We start from the raw sequence: 18,578 nt of genomic DNA, 5'->3' as shown, positions 1-18,578 counted from the left end.
GTAGTCAAACCCAACAGTTAACAACCATGCAAACCGGGCCAAACCGGAGCGAGAACCAGACCTGGAACGCGAGCGCAGAAAGTAAACCCAAACGCTGCTGCAAAGTGGAAACGCTAGCTAGGCAGGGCAGAGCCGGCAGGGCGAGCGACGGAGCGACCGTAGCTAAGCCCTTACGGACCGGACGATCAGGCGTTCGCCCTAACCGGTTTTTTTCGAAGGTACTGCTGCGGATACTGTTGCCGATACGAAAGTACGAGTCGTCGAGACTCTAGAGAGGTGCTCGGCCCGTCGGATGGCCAGTGCTGGCCTGTGCTGACTGCTGTTCCACGGGTCTGGTCTCTCTCGGGACCGAGAGTTGAGCTTGAGGGTGTTTGCGCGTCAGCCGAAATTATTAGTCGCTGCCTTGCTTGCTTTTCTCCCCTTGCTCCCCCTTGCTCCCTGGCTCCCTTTCTAGTTTCCACCATGGGACTGGGTGGGACTGGGTTGGTAGTCTGGGTCTGTGATCTGGCCATGGCGAGTTTGTTTCTATTTCTATGTCGATTTCGATTTTCGATTTTCTACTTTCTGATGTGATGCTACAGCATTGTTTTGATCTTTCTGCCGAATACTTTTCTATAATACTTTGATTTAGTTCGCTAGTAATACACATCCATTCTTTACACTGTAGTTGCTGTAGTTACTGTATTTACTCCACCATATCCTTAATCTTCTGATGATAGCGACTCCTCCCTCTGATCCTCGGCCCAAACCGATAAAACACCCACGGCAACGGCGTCAACGCCAGCGCCACAAACGCCAGTACACTCGTCGCCCAAGCCACCCCCAGCCCTCCATACATCTCCCCCGCAAACAGCGGAAAGACCGCGCCGAAGATCGAACGCAGCACGTTATTCGCCGCCAGCGCACTCGCCCCGAACGGGCCGTAGCAGTCCGTCAGATACGCCATGATTCCTAGGAACAAGACGATAAGTGTAAACCCGAACGGAGCACCGGCGATGATACCGCAAATCCAGTGGGTTGGGGGTTCAGCGGACCAGCCGAACCAGAAGAGGCTGGCGGGGATGAGCCAGGCGAGGGGGATGAGGTGCGGGAGGCGTGCTTCTGGCTGTGGTCCTCCGAGACGGGCGACGAAGCGGGTGTGGATGACGTTGATGTATGGCGAGCCGATTGTGGCGAGGGCCATGCCGACGCCGATGCCGAGGAAGGAGAGGCCTGCTATCCCGCCGGACCAGTTGCGGGATTGCTTGTAGACGATTGGGTAGGCTGTGAAGTCGAGGTAGAGGATTCCGTAGATGAGGGCCATGTAGAGGGAGAGGAGGAAGAGGATTGGTTCTGTGCAGAGCATGAGCCACGGACGGATTAGGCTATTGCGAAGCTGTTCCTTGGGGCTGTGGTTGGGGGCGACTTCGTCTGCGCGGCCGAGTTTGCGGGCTTTTTGGTGTAGGAGATATGCAGAGTATGTCTCGGGGAGGAAGAAGATCACTGCTGCGTAGACGACGCCGCTGATGATGAGGACGACCCAGAAGTTCCATCGCCAGGAGGTGTATTGCGAGATGAAGCCGCCCATGATCGGGGCTGTAACAGGGCCCAGGAAACTGCCCGCGGAGAAGAAGGCCATGGGCACGGAGCGGTGGCTCTGCGGCCAGATATCGGTGATGGATCCGCCTGAGTTGGTGACTGTCGGGGATCCAAAGAAGCCGGCGAAGAAGCGGAATACAATCAGAGCTGCAATGTTGGGCGATACTGCGCAGGCGATCTGGAAGATGCAGAACAAGCCCATTGTCAGTCTGTAAATTGGCTGGCGGCCCCTGTCGTGTGTTAGCCCGTACGCCCATTGTACGGATAAATGACGAGCATACCAAAGCTCCGAAAGGGGAGCAAACAAGAGAGAGCCAGAGCCGAAGCCCAGGAGGAATGTGGTGACCCCGAGAGTGCCCACCGTGTCGGAGCAGCCGAAGTCATCTTTGATATTGTCGATGGCCGCAGTGTAGATACTCGAGCAGAAGGCCACTGTAGCAGTCATGGAGGCCACAATCAGAGTGCAGATCCCTAAGAACAGTTAGACAAGCCGAACACACCAGCAGAGCAGTGATGCGTACACTTCTTCGTGGCAGGCCACTGCCGCGGGTTCTCATGGTCGTCCAGGACGATCGGAGGCTGGTCATGATTAGGCTGGCTCAAGGACTCGGGCTTCATCGTCTCGGTTGCCGCTACTCACAGCAGGAGAGTGAAGTCGTTAAGTACGTTCAGTACCGCGTCTCAACCTGGTCGAGTCCGTGAGGACGATCGATTAATCAGCACAATCACACCATCCACTCCTACCAATAATCCCACTAATTACATCCATCACCCTGTCCTCAGTACTTGATCACGGATTCACCCGACCCAGTGGAGTCTGATCAAGCTCTGCACTGGGTCTGATCAAGCTCTGCTCCACCGCGCATCGTTCGAAAACCAGTCGTGCAGATCTGCCGCTCAGGAGTTGAGTCCAGAGTTGAGGATCGCCCATCCGACGATCAATGGAGTTGCGCCTTCGATTGATGGAGTTGCGGCTTTATTAGGATGACGTTATTCACCTCCTTGGATTAATCGGTCTGGTCATTTCATAGAATGCCAATAATATGCTCATTTATACACGCCTCTTGTACCACGCCGACATCCACCCGGCCATACCATCTTATGTGGAACACTTGCGTGTACAATTCGGCCCATTGAAGATACAGTAATTCGGCATATTCGACGCACATATCCCGAAATACGCGTCGGGCCTCTCGCCTTGATCAGCAAGCCGGATTCGTCTTCCAGCTAATTCCCACGACGGCGGAACGTAGTGTCGAGCCCAGTCCGCAGACAATGACGTCGAACTCTGCTGTCGATTTGTGTTCGGATACCCTGTTCAGACATTCGGCTCTTGTAGCGCCTCAAGGTATCCCCCGACATCCAACCTGCCAGGACGAATGAGTTTCTCGCACAGCGCTGGGTCATTCCGCAGTCGTTTCTCCATGTTTCTTCCCTTTGCTCAGGCTATCCGGAGAAACGTAAGAAACTGTTTATTAAGCCTTCTCAGCCGGAACAGACCTTGAATTGAATTGTACGCGCTCGTCGAGGTTATATTTAACTGTTGATGTACTCCCAGATCTCGGACCCGGCGTGTCCTAGCTCTCACTCCGACAGGCCAGACCCACGAAATATCTTATATGGACCCAGCTCGTTACCTGTACTCTGTAAATCTTTACTATCGCACCAATCTCTTATATCCACCTTGACATCCCCAAGATTATGGTCATATCCAACATTCGCCTCGTGCACTCCCAATGCCGGGCTATTACTAACACAATGTTTTTAAGCCATGTGGAATGCTAGTCAACGTCTTGACTCAGACTACAGCGAGCGCCCCGGCAGTTATGCTTCTGGTGAAGATCTCTTGACTGAGATTCGTCCACCGCTACGCGTCTGAGATTTCCTGGTCGGGTATTTGCATTTGCATTTGTATTGGCCGGGATATATAGGCGCTGGCACAGATTGCTTGGTCGTAGTATTGGTCAATATAAATTAGGTCATCGAGGGTTCTGTATAGTGAGTATTTCGCGTCGTATCCTCCATTGATACTGTTCGTGCATTGCCAAGCTCGTACCCCTCTCCATCACAAGCACAGCAGCATCCTATCACCACCGAGGATTTTCGCAATAATACGCCCATCTGTCACGGATGAGATTACTGACCAGCCACTTGCACCAATCAGGCCGCAGGTGACGGGGCAGATTCTACGTATTTCCCGTTCTCGTTCAGCCTTCTACTCTTCATCAAACCAACTATCAACCCAACTCCACGATGCCCTGTGAATCCGGCTCTCCCAATTGCCACTTTACATGTCCATTCGGCGGGTCCTGGCATGTCTGCCACGACCCTCCCTACTTTGTGGGCTGCTGCTCCTCGGACCCCTGCACCAACACCTCAGCGTCTGCCTGTCCGCTGGGGAACCTCTACGCCGCCGCCTTCGAACCAGCCGCCTTCGATGAACTCGTTCCCAGCAACTGCATCGGCCACGGGAGTGAGAATTGGTTTACTTGAAATTTCACGTTCCAGTCGTTCATAGGCTGCTGCGAGGCCAATCCATGTGCGGAAACGACTGGATGTCCACAGGGAAGTCTTCTCCCTGCAGCCTGGTCCCAGGAATGGAGCACAATGTACGATATGTTCCTAGACGAGAGCGAAAATATCACCAAAACGGAGACCGAGACCGAGACATCAGTTTCTGATCTATCCACTGGCGCCATCGCAGATATTACTATTGGCGGAGTTGTTAGCTTGGCGGTTCTTCTACTTGGGGTGTTTCTTGCTCTTCGGAGGCGTCGGCAGGCTGATCATGCGACTGGGGAGGAAGAGAAGCCTTTTCTCGGTCACTATGCAGAATATGTGTTACGTCCTGCGGGGATGAAGCAGTAGCGTTGTATCTGGTCTAGTCGAAGCGCTTTGAATTCAGTTAAGTCGTTGACCGCAAGGCTCTGCAGCCTTTCGCGCCAGGCTGAGCCATGGCATAATGAGACCTTTCACCAATGAGAATTTCTGAAAGCATTTGCGAATTGACTCAGGCCTCTAGTTTTGCTTTCTTTTTTGATTTCTTTTTTCATCGCCCGCACCCTTCGAGTTCAGCCTGATAGATAATCTCGGTGTCAAGTGTACGACTGCACTTTTTCGTACACTTGACACCGACGGCACCATGTCGAGGACGAGCGTCTCCAGCGAACGCATAGAAGAGTTCGCCCAAGAATTACTCCCACTCGACCACAGAGCTTCAAACGACGACACACAACGAAATGAAGACAGCGAGCCAGAATCAGAGTCCGAGCACTCACGCCCACCAAGCATCCAGCACGCGAAACAGAAACCATCTACTGCGCAGAAAATAGGCGCCTATTAATTTGTCTGGGAGACGGTTACAATGGCCCTGTCTGCGGGTATCCTCATCGCTCTTGTCGTTGTCCTCGCCGCGCCATAACAAACCTCAGCCGGACTGGCGATATGTCTCAATCAACTCGCTTATAGCGTGGATGACGACCATCTCCCGGGCTTGTATATTGTTCTCGGTTAGCGAGGCGCTGGGCCAGCTGAAGTGGGTATGGTTGATGCAGAGCGAGAGGCCGGTCCATGACCTGCGCACGTTTGATGAGGCTAGCAGAGGGCCTTTTGGAGCTCTGGGGTTGATTTGGGCACTTCGTGGACGGTAATTTCTTCTCTTCTCTTCTTCTTCTCTTCTTTTAGACTGCCATTTTCTGATGATAAGTAAGACGTTTTGCGGTACTAAGCAGCCTCGCTATGATCCTAGCCCTGGGATTTGACCCCTTTGCCCAGAATCTGATTCGCTTTCATCAAGGCAGTATCTATAATCTAACCGAAAGAGCATATACTGGAGACACATCTCTGTACAATGCTTACGGGGCCCCGTTCGAGATGGATGGTACGTCAGCCAGCGCAAGCTTTGACTGATCTAACGAGTGAATAGCGTTCCTAGTTGAGCCGACACTCAAATCGAACGTATACAATTCTCTCTTCAGAAGCGACGAGGACATGCCCTGGTCCATCCCCAGATATTCATGTCCATCAACCAATTGCACCTGGGACCCAGTCATATCACTAGAGGCCCGGATGCTCTGTGCAAACATCACCGAATCCCTCGTCCAGTCATGCCATAATGTCTCCGAGACGAACTCAGCACGGCTGGTGAACTGCACCGCAGGCCTCCCAAGAAGCGAAATGCAGACATGGGCTCTGCTAAACTACACCAAGAACAGCTTCCGCGCGGACGAGATCCACGGCCTCGTAGGCCAAGCAGTTGAGCCCTCCGTCGCGCTGGTCTACACGAACGCAACAAGAAATACCTTCCAGTTCATCGCGCCCTGGGAGTTCAAGGACTTCTCAGGAACTAGTGTGACGAGACAGGTCTCCCTGTGGGAGGCAACGGAGTGCTCGTTTGAACCAATCGTCCGTAGCTTCCAGCCATCCGTTAAAAACAATGTCTACAGCGATACAACGCTGGCCATCTGGTCAGATAGCACCCTTGTCCACGACACAGACAGCAGCAGCACCAGCAGCACCAGCACCAGCAACAACCCCCAATACACCAACGACACCGAATTCACATGGCATTTCCAGCCCCCCTGGGGCCGCGAACTAGGCATGAACACCACCACAAACCCAACAGGGACATTCCAGTACGGCCTCGCCGCCGAAAAGGCCGTCGCCAAGTTCCTGCGCATCCTGTTCTCGGGCTATTACTGGCGCAACCAGACGCACGAGGGGTATCAGCCCACGGCGCCGGACGCGGCGCCGGACGCGGCGCTGTATGCAGCCAGCGATGTCCTGCAGACGCTGGACCGGGGCGATCTCGCGGGCTGTGGAGACAATAACCCGATCTCGTATCAGCGTTCTGTTCCTGTCAAGGTTAACTGCAGTGCGCAGAACGTGGCGCGGGCGATTTCGAAGACGTTTCGGGATTCGACGAGTTCGGGTGCGGGCTCGGGGTATATCCCTGAGGATGGACGGGCGGGGTATGGGAGGGTGCAGGTTAATGTGACGTTCATCTCGGTGCGGTGGCAGTGGATTGCGCTGCCGGTTTTGGTGTGGGTGCTGGGGGCTGTTGCGGTTGTGGGGGCGATCTGGAAGACGCGGAGGAGGAGGGCGCCGAGGTGGAAGAATGACCCGTTGCCGTTGTTGTTTCTTTATCAGGGCGAGGATGAGAATGAGATGACGGGGGAAGGGGGGGTTGGAGAAAAGAAGAGGTGGGTTCCGAATGCAGACCTTTTGAAGGTCAAGTTAGGGCATACATGAAGTACTCCAGTCACCGTGGCACCGTCACAGCCAGGGAGGATATCTATAGATCCATTTGAGACTTTGCCCTAATTCGTATTCGCCATCCCATTCCATCTGATTGAGAACCCTGGTCTTCCGTATCAAGGCCGAGAAGAGTCGACTTCAAGGGTGGACTTGTCTTAGCGGATCGTACCATAGTAGTCTAATTAGTCTATCTATTCTATAAATCTATGCAAAACCACACTTCCATTACAACTTCACCTGGAACCGCGGATTTGTCCTTATCCTCTCCCCATACTTCCAAAACACAAACGGCACAACACACATCGCCAGCGCAATAAACGCCAGCAACGAATTCCCCCACCCCAGCCCCAACGCCTGATACATAGACGGCCCAGCCAGGGGCAACAGCGCCCCAACCAACGATCTCAACACCGTATTCGCCGCCGTCACCGACGCCGCATACCGCAGATACGAGTCCACAAGGTAAGTACTAACACACATAAACACAACCATCAACCCCACAGCAAAAACACCCGTGCCTAGAATCGGTACGATCCAGTGCGTTCCTGCCTCGGCGGCCCAGCCATACCAGAATAACCCGGCGGGCATGAACCAGCACCCAACCATCATAGGCAGCAAACGCGATTCCGGAGAGAAGCGGCCCTGTTTTATATGGACCGTGGCAATGTGGTTAGACACGGCGCCTGTGATAACAAGACCCAGCATACTTCCGATCCCGAACCCTAAGTATGACAGGCCCGCTACACCAGGCGAGAAGCCGTATTCCGATTCGAAGATGGACGTGATGGTCGTGAACATGAGATAGAGGTAGCCGTAGGTCGTTGCAGCGAACAGCGCCATCAGGAACACAATTGGCGAGCCGAAGAGGAGCTTGATCGGGCGTGCGAGAGCGGATAGGAAGAGCTGCGTGCTGAATTTGTCGACTTCGTGCGCGGCGCGCAGGTCAGGGTTTCCGGTGGCTTTGCGGAGACGTGCGGCTTTGCGTTGCAGGACGACGGGGCCGTAGGATTCGCGGTACCAGATTATGGTTAGGATCATCATGACGCCAGTCTAATATTCATTAGTTTCTATTCTAGATGCGGGAAAAATAGGAAAGAAACGTACGGTAATAGCTATGACCCAGAACACCCAGCGCCAGCCCTCTGCTTCAGCTAAGAAGCCGCCAGCGACGGGCCCAACGACCGGTCCGAGAATAGGGCCCATTGCCCAGATGGCCATGATGCCCGCGCGCTTCTCTTTAGGAACCATATCCGCGACAGTGCCTGAGCCAATGGTCAACGGGCAGACGCCCGCCATGCCCGCTAATAAGCGGAAGACAATCAGCTGCGGCATGGACTGGGCGACTGCGCAGGCAATGGTGAAGATAAGGAAGAGTAGATTGCAGACATGGTACAGCATGACGCGGCCGTAGATTTCAGAGATCGGGGCAATCAGGAAGGGCCCGAAGGAGTAGCCTAGGATGTAGACCGAGACTACAAACGAGCCGAGCATGGTGCTGGTGATGTTGAACTCTTTCATGACTTCGCCAACGCCGGGGGTGAACATGGACGAGGCCAGGGGGCTGTACTGTTAGACTTGATACTTGATACAGCAGGGTTGTTGTAACTCACGTTATGAAAGTGTTAAAGGCCATCAGGACCAGCTGGCGACCTTTCTTCCAGGTGGGCCAGTTGAAGGGATTCTCTGGGTCGTCAGGGCCGTCAAACTCCACCAGGACGACATCCTGGTCCGTGGCCTGTTTCTCAACGTCTGTCATTGTGAATGTGCCACTGCCAACTGCCAAGGTAAGATGTCTATAGTCTATACTTAAATAGATGTTGTTCGGGTATCGGCACAAAATCTGATGGTCCCACCGTCTCCACCTCGGCTATCAGAGATTTATACTTGCATATCGCGTGTATAACTTTGACAGCTGTCAGCTATTAGAAGTCTTGATTAATATGCGGAGTAATTCGTGACGGTGAAAGGAATTGGTTATGCGTGGCCTTGAACTACTATTGCTGTATCTATACACACTCCTAATTGACAGAGTTTCAAAACTACAATCAAACACAGTGCCCAGCAGTCAATCCTACTTGGACTCCATGTCTCGAGCTGCAGTTCAGCCCCAACTTCTCCTCCCACGGCTCTACATTCCTGTTGTCCACCGTTTGATAGTACTGCAACAGCCTAACCGTCGAGTACTTGCCGAGCGACAATGCAAGATTCTCTGCCAGTCGTCAATAAAGCCCAACTTTTAATTATAGAGAGTATACAACTCACGCCCTAAACAAGTCCGAGGCCCCGCATGGAAAGGCATGTACGCCCTAGGCTTGCTCTTAATGTCAACCCACCGCTCCGGCCGAAACTCATCAGCGTCTGCGCCGAAGAACTCAGGCAGCCTGTGCATCGCATACACCGAGTACCCCACGGATGCGCCACGCGGTACGCGCATTGGCGATTCCCCATCGGCTCCGCCGCCACGAGGGAGGAATGTATCCACTTCGGCGGTTCGCTGGTTGGCAGCTACCGGGGGGTATAGGCGGAGGACTGTCGGAGTACGTATATTAATGAGCAGGTTCTTCCTGGAAAGAGAAGCGAAAGAGAGAATACCTTCTTGCAGGACCATATGCAGGTACGAAAACTGGGAAAGCTGCTGCACGGTCGGAGGCCGGCCCTGCAGAACACTGATTTCCGAACGGATGGTATCCAAGACATCCCGTCTTTGACATAGAATGTACCAGATCGAGCCCATGAAGGAGGTCATGCTGTCTTTGCCCGCGGCCAGTAGATTGATGATGTCGTATTTGATATCTTCCCTCGATCGGGCTTCGTTGAGGAGTTTGTACAGAAGAACCTGACCAGTAGCCATACGTGATCCAGAACCAGTAGAGAAAGTCTCGCTGGCCTGCTCGATAGTATCGTCAATGAACGAATGCACAGTCTGTAAGGACTGATCGAGCCGCGCATCCCCAAACAGAAACCTCCAGCAAACCCCAGACAAGGTGAAATCGTCGATCCCTGAAACGGCGCGCTGGGCATAGTCGAACGCCGCTGCAAACTCCTGCCCGCGGGAGCCAGCATCGGAGTCAGGGCTGAAAAGTGATGGCAGGACTTCTGTCGATGTCCCCAGGAAGAGATGGGTCGAGACATCCAGCGTCAAAGCGTGGAAAATTCGCTGGAGATCAACTGTCCTCCCATCTGCCGGGACTGCTCGCATAAGCGTCTGCAGATGTGTCTCAAAGACCTCAATCTCGTGCGCTCCAGCACGAGACAGAATAGGACGTAATGTGCTGCGGTGGTGCTGTATAATTCAGACTTCATTAGGCCCATACTTGGATAGATAAACCGGACTCACCTTCCAAATAGCCCCGTCAGAGTTGAAGATCCCGCTGCCAAATAACGGCTTCCAGTTCTGTCGCCTTGTCGGCCCAAGTCCAAAGTCCTGGCAGCGAGTTCGATCTGCCAGCATCGCGTGCAGATTGGCCGGGTTGATTGTATAGACTGCCTGTCGCCCAAGACTCAGATACGTAATTGTCCCGTTGAATCGGTTAATGAGATCCGCAGTAAACGCAAGGAACCTGTGGTTATACACTGATTGGGCGATATCGAACAGGACGTCGAGGCCGAGAATGGGATCCTTGTGAGGGTACCACCGGGGGGATTCGTGTGTGTGTGGAGCTGGGGAGGGCTTTCTCTGGAATTGGGTCTTTGGGAGTGTGACAAGGAGGAATATTGCCACTGGGATGAGGGAAACAAGAAAAGGATTCAGTGGATGAAGGACAGGGTGGGCGTCCGAGTCGTCGACAGAGGGAGAGGGACGGAGGGCCCAGGGGAACGAAGAGTTATCGACATCCATAGTGACTGATCTTGTTTCTGGTTTAATTGAGAAAGCGAAGGGACTCTGATCCTGTTTTATATCATGAACCTGCTTGTACAGTCTTGAGTCCCCTGCTATCCGCTGTCGGGCCAGGCGTCACCATTCTGGCACAGCGCGGAATTCTAACATAGTCTCGTCTTGAACAACTTCAGTAGTATTGAGTAAGCTGGCAGTGTCCAGGGTGACTCAATTGAGGGATGGTCCTGTGCGCTTCCCTGAGTTGTTGGAACGAGTGAGTCGCCATGCAGCGCCGACGGACTCAGATACAGTGTGACAGTGTCTCAAGAAAGAGTGTCTCAAGAGAGTGCCAGAGGAGCTTGATCGAGTACTCCGTCTGCTGCCACCCCAGCTGTGACGGTCACAGTTCTAGTGATTGGGGGCGATTGCAGGAGCGTGCCAGCTGGCTCATTCGGGTCTACACGGCCACAGCAGCAGCACAGCATGATAATTTAGAATATCTAATAAACCATAACTCAGAGATTCAGAACTAAGAGATGTTATCCATTCGTTCAGTCATATCCACGATGCCACACGACTTTCTGGTAGTTACGGTGAACACCTACATACAGCCCCGACGTCGCGGTAAGGTGCATTTCCATCGCAAACTCCAGCAGAATCTCATAAACTTGCTTCTCTAGGTACAGCTCGTATACCGGATCCCCAGAGACAATATTATCTCTTCCGTCGTCAGAGAACCGGATCGCCGCGGTCAAACTGTAGGCGAGCAGTGCGGAGGTACGTCTGCGTTGGATTGAAATGTATGGGAGGATGAATGTTCATTTTCGATAGAATGATAGTCGATCGGTTTCTATATCGTGGTATGCAGTTGTCTAGGGTGCGGATGGGAGGACGCTGGCGTATCTAGAATGCAATCGGTAGCATAGTATGAGTCTGGTCATTCAGCAACAGAATGACCAATGAATGATCAATAAGTTTTGATTTACCTGGAGGATATATCTTACTCAAACAAGGCAAAGAGTGTATACGACGCTAAAACCTTAGTGTTTAATTATAAAATTTATTGTCTATACAGCATCGACAGAATTACCAGACGCCGAATCCTTCTTGACCAAAGGCTGATCCAGCGAGAAAGACTCAATCCCAAGGCTCCCAACCAGGGCGACAGCACACGCAACAGCGCAGAAGATCCAAACGCGGCGTAGAGCGTTCATGCTTGAATCGATCAGGGCTGAAGCTGCTGCAGACGACGGTGAGCTTTGAGTCTGGATATGGCCCGCGCTGGACACAATAGCACTGCCGATTGAAATTCCAAGAGCCTGCCAATACCGATATTAGAAGTTTGGCAGGGTTCGACATGGTGAAGTACTTACAGCACCAAATGAGCGCCAGAAGGAGAAGAGCGTCACAGCCAACGACACCCGCTCAGGATCTACAGCAGCCTGCACTGCAAACCCCATTGCTCCAAACAAAAGGCCCATTCCCACTCCAACCGGCAGATTAAGGGCAATCCATACGCCTTTCGAGGTTGAAGGGGCGAGCAGGTATAGGAGCGCCGAACCCAATGTCGAGACGCTCCAACCGAGCCATATCGCCCATCTGTAACTGCCGCTCCAGCTCACCAAGTAGCCGATGAGAATAGAGGCCGGGACCAATGTCAGGGTCTCGGGCAGCACGGCCAGTCCGCTGTCGAGACTGCTGAACCCTTTGATGCTTTCGTAGTAGACGGGCAGGTAGTACATGATACACCACAGGGCCATACCGTGCAGCATGGCGCAGAAGAAGGCGAGGAGACAGGAGCGGTTTCGGAACTGCGCGAGGGGAATAAGGGGATTGCGAGCCCACCATTGCTCGTAGATGAGGAAGAGTACGAGACCCAAGACGCCGGCAATGAGCGGCGCCAGAGTATGCGCGTCACCCCAGGGGTGTACAACCGAAGCCTGCATGATAGGCACGAGGATTGCCACCAAGGACAGCGACAGCAGCAGGAATCCAGCCAGGTCTACCTGGACGAGGCTTGACACGGTGTGCTGGGCGCTGGGTATTGGGGGTAATGCAATCCAACAGGCGATGGCTGCGCTTGTAGTGGCAATGACGTTGATTCCAAAAACCCATCGCTGCGACGTTAGCCTAGCCATAAAATAAAGAAATATTGGTCTTACCCAAGACCCTCCCGTCGTGAGAATGCCAGAGAGGACAGGCCCGATTGTCGTCCCGATGGCCCAGGGCACACTGATGAAAGCGAACCACTTGCCACGGACGCGCAATGGAACGAGATCGGTGACGATAATGTCGGTCAGAGCTGAAATCCCCCCTGATCCAAGGCCCTGTAATGTCCGCCCTGCGAGGATTGTTGCGTAGTTCGGTGCGAGAGCTCCCATCAGCGAGCCAACCGCGAGGAGCAGCGCACTGCCTGTCAGCGCGACTTTTCGACCAAACACGTCGGCCAGTGTTGCACAGCAGGGCTGGATAATTGTTGAGGTGAGAGCAGTTGATGTTCCCAACCAGAACGTTCGCGGCGTGGACAGCTGGAAGTCCTGGGCGATTGTCTGCAGCACGCAGCACTTAGCAAGACCATAGATTATCGCAGCAAGGCGCTTACCTTAAGTGCAATAGAGACCGATGTCGTTGAAAGAGCAGCAGCTAGTGCTAGAACAGACATGGAGAAGAAAGCGAAATAGAAGCGCTTGGAGAGCTGTGTCTCCTTTTCCTTCAGCTCGACCGACTGCTGGTCTGTATCCATGGTTGCAGGAATGAACCGGCAGAAGCGAAACAATGCATCAGCTTGTCCTTTCATTCCTTTTTATTGTTTTGGACAACAAGGAGGCGATGTCTCGGCAATGCGACGTTCCTGTTGTCTCGCTCTCGATGACTCGAATGGGACAGTTAGGGCTCATCTGTGACGTGTCACGCCTTCAAGCATTTCTCAGTGACAATTGAGTTGAGTACTATTTCGCCTATTTTTCTGATGGAGAGATAGCTATCTGTTTCTTTATTTCTTTTACAGACAATATTTTAATAGGTCGTGGCATCCTGAACCCGGTCAGAATTCTCTTACTTGACAGCAGAATGGCCCAAGCAACACTCACACTCGCAGCCTGGGGGCTGATTCTTTTCATCTGCTGTATGATATTTACACGAGCATATACCACGATCCGACATGCTACTCATATGCGAGGCTATTCACAAACGCCCCATACCGTAACAACCATCCCCTACACGATTCCCTGGCTGGGCCACACCGTTTCCTTCTTCACACAGTCTCAGCAATGGCTAGGCCAAATCAGGTACCAGCCTCCCACAAACTGGATAGATATACGGAGTATTGTACTTTGCTAAACCCGATCAAGTCGACAGGTCAACCGCGGCATCTTCGCAGTCGTGCTCGGAGGCAGGAAATGCCACATCATCATGTCCCCCAGTCTAGCCAGGGAAGTGCTGGCAGTGCACGCACCAGTGAACAACCACGACATGGTTGGATATTTCATGCGAAACGTATGGGATGACAAGGGTGCCATCGCGGCCATGGATCAGAATGTGCTCTGGGGGAGAATCCATCGTGCAGTCTACCAGCTCAATCGGGAACCCTTTCTCTCGCAGGCCGGTCACGTTGTGACTACGAATATCGAGAAAGAAACACTACGCCTGGTGTCTTCTAAGGTTCCGGTGTCCACTTTAAAGAGGCAGCAGAGAGCAGCCGTTGTGGTTCACAGTCCAACGGAGTACGAGGCCTCTTTCTTCCCCTTGATCCGCCATTTCGTGGCTGATATGGTCCTGCCGGCTCTCTATGGCGCGGGATTCATGGAAAAATACCCCGACATTGCAGCTGACTTGTTCCAATTTGACTCCAACTTTGATTTGTTCCTCATGGGTCTCCCTCCCTGGATGCCTTTGCCAGGCCTGCGAGAGAGCGCCGCGGCTCGGGACCGCGTGAAAAAGGCAATGGAAGATCTCCACGACGCTATTAAAAATATAGAAGCTGCAGGTCACCGGAATGACGTTGATGTCAGCAGCGTCATGAAGGAGCGCGTCCGACTGTGGGAGGAGGCCGTTGGGGGTTCGTCCTGCAGTAAAGAGGCATACATTGCATCCCATGCATTCCTCCTATGGGTAACCCTGATAAACGCCAATGTGATTGTCTTCTGGCTGCTATTCCATATCTACCAGGACCCGTCTCTTCTCGCCGCCATCCGCGGGGAGGTGTCGCCCTTTGTTCAAGTCCAAGATGGCCACACCGTCAAACTCGACCCGCCAGCCATCCGGACACAAACGCCCCTGCTGCAGTCTGCCTTTTTGGAAACAATGCGGCTCTATACACAGAGCAATAGCTTTAAGAATGTCCAGGCGGATTTCACGGTCTCGGAATCCGAGAGCGACCAATATATCCGCGAGTCCAGCCTCGACGGATCGAAGGACCGTCAGGGGTATCCTGCATCACACTCGCAGAGGGTGTATCAGCTCCAGAAGGGAGACATGATCTGCGTTCCATTCGGTGTGCATCAATCCGACCCTCGATACTGGGACCATCCCGAGAAATTCGACGGCCGACGGTTTCTCACGCAGGGAGGCATTGCAGGAAAGACGGGCGCCAGACCGTTGGTGGACTACACACGTATCAGCCCCTGGGGCTCAGGGGCATCCCTGTGTAAAGGGCAGAAGCTCTCATCTCGAGAAGTGCTCGAGATTGCGGCTGCTATCCTGGTCTGCTGGGACATGGAGCCTGCTGGGACGACGGAATGGGTGCATCCAGGTCTTGCCAGGGCCGGGGGTACTGCAGTTCCCAAGGCAGATTTCAGAGGTAGATTACGGCGAAGGGTGCCTTGAAGAATCTTCATGTAAACTGTTTTATTTACCCGAGTGTTATACATGATAGCATTCTTTCGACTAGAAAGCGACTATAGAAATGCTGTACGTCTTATATCGATATAGTGAGCTAGACTAAAAGTCTGCTGATAACTGCCCATAACGCCGGGTATCGCAAAGATAAAAAAACCCATCAAGCAACCAGTTGACGATTCCAGACATCTTCTAGCTCGAGATTCCAGTCCAGCTGCGAGACCTCGCCCAGGATATCGCTATCTCCTGGGAGAGCATAGGACTGACTGCAGCATGTTGATTCGGCGCCATCAGAGTCGGCACCGTCGTTTGATACGAAGAGCTGGGAAACCTCAGCTCCTGGTGGTGGAACGGCCGTACTGCGGACAAGGTCAGCGAGCCTTCACGTCAAAAAAAAAAAAAAGAATAATACCTCAAAGAAGTGTTCGACACTGGCTGGTGGATGTTCGACATGGCCATAGCAGCCTTGTAGCCCGCTCGATAGCCATCCTGCCAGTATTGCACATTGCGCGCCATCTCTGTCTCACCACCCGCCACAGGGACACCGCTATCGATTTTGTCCAACTGTCGTTCTGGGGCCTTTGAATCCTCCGAGTCCATTTCCTTTTGTAAGAAATCCTGCAGCGACGCTTCGTTCGTTGCGCTCCCGACCAGTTCCCACGGGTTAGACGAAGCCGGCGCTTTACCAGCAGGAGCTCTTTTGCGAGAAGGAGAGGCCTGTTTGTGAGGCCGAGCAATGCCATTCCACAGGACATGCCCCTGGGCCATCATTTCATCCAAGGTGCGCCATGGATACGACGTGACGTGGATCCATTTCGGGTGATAGCCCTGGACGTCGAAGAGGCCGAGATTCCGCGTCTGGAAGCGCTTTCCAGCAAAGTCCACGAAGGCAAGATAGTTGCTCCCGGCCTGTCGTACGATTGTGCACTTTCCTTGCTCGCGTGCGACTAGTCGTTGGATTTCCAGCGGGTCGAAGTGTGGCCCGGTGTCGCGGTAGACGAGAATCAGGTATCGGGCGCTGTATCGTCGATCGGCAGTTGATCGACTGCTCCGTGGTTTACTTGAAGATCTCATCGTGATTTTACTTGTTTGGTTTATTTCCACTCCGCGACGTTGTGAGCTGGAGATACGTTGGTTGGGGCATACAGGTGATGAGGACCAATATATAGGTCTTCAGCTCAGCACGGCCACACTGTTGCGACACTGTTCTAATTTTGATACAACGCGAGCTGCTTATGATGATGCCAGTACTACTTTATTGGTTCCGACTGGTATTGGCCCTGACTAGTATTGGCCCCCTACAGGATTTCTGATAAGTTCCTCTACGCGCTCGCCCCCAACAAGACACTGGCTAAGCCCCCGGCGCAATCATGGACGAAATCACGTCTCCGGTGGCTTACACTCCTTCACGCTGTCAAATTCACTGCGCCGTCCTTACCCCGAGCTGATCCTGGACACCCAACACCCTCTGCGTGCGGTTCCTGCTCTTAACCAGCGTGATTTGATACGCCGTGGCACCCCCATTGCGTGCCTGGATGGTCGCTGACGAGAGGAAGTACAGCCAGATGCGGTACCATCTGTTCCCATACTTGGCGATGACCTCGTCCTTGTTGCTCTTCCAGATCCCGTACCAGCGCCAGATGGTGGCTGCATAATGGACCCCAATAGTATCAACGCTTTTGACTTCGAATCCAGCATCTTCGACCATGCTGATATACACCCCCAAGGGCACCGAAGCGTCCGCGCCCGGAAAGATGTACTTGTTCATGAATAGTCCCCAGATCAGGTCCTCGAATTGCCAGCGCTTGCGTAGTCCTCCGATCTGGAGGAAGAAGACGCCCTGGTCGTCCAAGAGCTCGTACATCTGCTTCAGAAACGCAGGCAGCCTGCGGATTCCCACATGCTCTGCCATCTCTAAACAGACAATCTTGTCGAACCGGGAGGCGGGCGGGATCTCACGATAATCAAGACAGAGTATGCGGCTCTGGTCCGGGGATATGCCTTGCTGCTCGAGACGCTCCGAGGCGGCAGCAGCACCATTGCGACTCAGCGTGATGCCAGTGACGCTCGCCTTGTGCTCGACGCTTGCGAAGGCGCTGAAAGTGCCCCAGCCGCATCCGATGTCCAGCACGCTCTCCCCTGCCTTCAACCCGATCTTGCGGCAAACTACCCTCATCTTATTGTTCTGCATCTCCTGGATTGACTCGGCTCGATGCGGATCGGAGATTATTCCAGACGAGAAGGTCATCGAATCACCCAGGCTGAAGTAGTAGAAATCGTTGCCGCGGTCGTAGACTTCGTGCGTCTGCTTGCGATCTAAACCCAGGTTAGCAACGACTCTACCAGGCAAAAGACAAAGAGCACTGCCTACCGCGGCTTTTCGTGTGCAGCAGAATATCCGGCACCATGGTGAAAAGGAAGTACTTGAACAACCCAGGGGTAAATGCAAAGCTTGCCCAGTCGTAGCGTCGCTCGAGTGCATCGTGGCAATCCACCTTAAAGTCCACCAGCTGATCGAAATACATTTCCGTAAACTGGGCCATTGGAATCTTGCAATGTCCGCTGTATCTCTCGCGGTCGGCTGGGGTCTTGAAATCCAGGTAGCTCTCAATGGGCTGCCTATTCTCCTCCGGTGCAGCTTGCTCCCTGGAGGTAATGGTCCAGATGAGAATCAAACTCGGAATGCACAAGACAAACGCGAGACCTATTCCCATCCAGAGGCCTCCTCCGAAGGCCAGGGTCAATATCGCAGGGAAACCAACGAGGGCGAGCAGCAAGCGGTCATAAGTGAACCGCTCACAGCCTGGCCCATCCACAACCTGCACAGCGTTGGGGATAGTGAACTATTGCACTGTCAGCTCCATCTCGCATAGCCGAACAATCGATCTGGGTCGTCATGGGGGCCATTCACCATCATGAGGTCGCGTTCCTTGAAAATATCTTTGCAGTAGACGTACTCAGCACGAACTCGAGTTCAACGAAAACAATGGATTTTTCCACACGCGCCATTGCCCGTGCTTTTGAGTATCATATATATTAACGCAAAGCTATCGGGTCCATAGACGGGCAGCAGTTTTGGCCCCTTTGCTAG

General features: G+C 53.3%; 10 protein-coding genes across 10 annotated transcripts; 4 read left to right on the top strand and 6 right to left on the bottom strand.

Moving 5' to 3' along the window:
• Positions 1-685: 685 nt before the first annotated feature.
• Positions 686-2,196, bottom strand: APUU_30859S (MFS transporter; the record flags this gene model as incomplete). Its single annotated transcript, XM_041701999.1, has 3 exons — positions 686-1,808; positions 1,860-2,049; positions 2,100-2,196. The coding sequence occupies 3 exons, from the start codon at positions 2,194-2,196 to the stop codon at positions 686-688; spliced, it is 1,410 nt and encodes a 469-aa protein (XP_041554828.1).
• Positions 2,197-4,185: 1,989 nt separating this feature from the next.
• On the top strand, positions 4,186-4,446 carry APUU_30858A (EGFR-like transmembrane domain-containing protein; the record flags this gene model as incomplete). Its single annotated transcript, XM_041701998.1, has 1 exon — positions 4,186-4,446. One exon carries the CDS (start codon positions 4,186-4,188, stop codon positions 4,444-4,446), a length of 261 nt encoding a protein of 86 aa, XP_041554827.1.
• A 274-nt stretch (positions 4,447-4,720) lies between these two features.
• APUU_30857A (uncharacterized protein) lies at positions 4,721-4,921 on the top strand (the record flags this gene model as incomplete). The annotated part of the gene is made up of 1 exon (XM_041701997.1): positions 4,721-4,921. One exon carries the CDS (start codon positions 4,721-4,723, stop codon positions 4,919-4,921), a length of 201 nt encoding a protein of 66 aa, XP_041554826.1.
• A 130-nt stretch (positions 4,922-5,051) lies between these two features.
• On the top strand, positions 5,052-6,828 carry APUU_30856A (DUF3176 domain-containing protein; the record flags this gene model as incomplete). The annotated part of the gene is made up of 3 exons (XM_041701995.1): positions 5,052-5,224; positions 5,289-5,458; positions 5,504-6,828. The coding sequence occupies 3 exons, from the start codon at positions 5,052-5,054 to the stop codon at positions 6,826-6,828; spliced, it is 1,668 nt and encodes a 555-aa protein (XP_041554825.1).
• Positions 6,829-7,059: 231 nt separating this feature from the next.
• Positions 7,060-8,590, bottom strand: APUU_30855S (MFS transporter; the record flags this gene model as incomplete). The annotated part of the gene is made up of 3 exons (XM_041701994.1): positions 7,060-7,884; positions 7,939-8,395; positions 8,445-8,590. 3 exons carry the CDS (start codon positions 8,588-8,590, stop codon positions 7,060-7,062), a joined length of 1,428 nt encoding a protein of 475 aa, XP_041554824.1.
• Positions 8,591-9,070: 480 nt separating this feature from the next.
• On the bottom strand, positions 9,071-10,672 carry APUU_30854S (uncharacterized protein; the record flags this gene model as incomplete). The annotated part of the gene is made up of 2 exons (XM_041701993.1): positions 9,071-10,117; positions 10,172-10,672. The coding sequence occupies 2 exons, from the start codon at positions 10,670-10,672 to the stop codon at positions 9,071-9,073; spliced, it is 1,548 nt and encodes a 515-aa protein (XP_041554823.1).
• Positions 10,673-11,718: 1,046 nt separating this feature from the next.
• Positions 11,719-13,394, bottom strand: APUU_30853S (uncharacterized protein; the record flags this gene model as incomplete). Its single annotated transcript, XM_041701992.1, has 4 exons — positions 11,719-11,970; positions 12,025-12,768; positions 12,814-13,200; positions 13,254-13,394. 4 exons carry the CDS (start codon positions 13,392-13,394, stop codon positions 11,719-11,721), a joined length of 1,524 nt encoding a protein of 507 aa, XP_041554822.1.
• A 668-nt stretch (positions 13,395-14,062) lies between these two features.
• On the top strand, positions 14,063-15,475 carry APUU_30852A (cytochrome P450; the record flags this gene model as incomplete). The annotated part of the gene is made up of 1 exon (XM_041701991.1): positions 14,063-15,475. The coding sequence occupies one exon, from the start codon at positions 14,063-14,065 to the stop codon at positions 15,473-15,475; it is 1,413 nt and encodes a 470-aa protein (XP_041554821.1).
• A 172-nt stretch (positions 15,476-15,647) lies between these two features.
• Positions 15,648-16,561, bottom strand: APUU_30851S (uncharacterized protein; the record flags this gene model as incomplete). The annotated part of the gene is made up of 2 exons (XM_041701990.1): positions 15,648-15,846; positions 15,900-16,561. The coding sequence occupies 2 exons, from the start codon at positions 16,559-16,561 to the stop codon at positions 15,648-15,650; spliced, it is 861 nt and encodes a 286-aa protein (XP_041554820.1).
• Positions 16,562-16,907: 346 nt separating this feature from the next.
• APUU_30850S (putative secondary metabolism biosynthetic enzyme) lies at positions 16,908-18,404 on the bottom strand (the record flags this gene model as incomplete). The annotated part of the gene is made up of 3 exons (XM_041701989.1): positions 16,908-17,803; positions 17,859-18,330; positions 18,399-18,404. The coding sequence occupies 3 exons, from the start codon at positions 18,402-18,404 to the stop codon at positions 16,908-16,910; spliced, it is 1,374 nt and encodes a 457-aa protein (XP_041554819.1).
• Between the last annotated feature and the right edge of the window lie 174 nt (positions 18,405-18,578).

The sequence above is a fragment of the Aspergillus puulaauensis genome, chromosome 3 (genome assembly GCF_016861865.1).
Source record: "Aspergillus puulaauensis MK2 DNA, chromosome 3, nearly complete sequence".
Classification (NCBI taxonomy): Eukaryota; Fungi; Ascomycota; class Eurotiomycetes; order Eurotiales; family Aspergillaceae; genus Aspergillus; species Aspergillus puulaauensis.
This window is presented reverse-complemented; position numbering and strand designations above follow the sequence as displayed.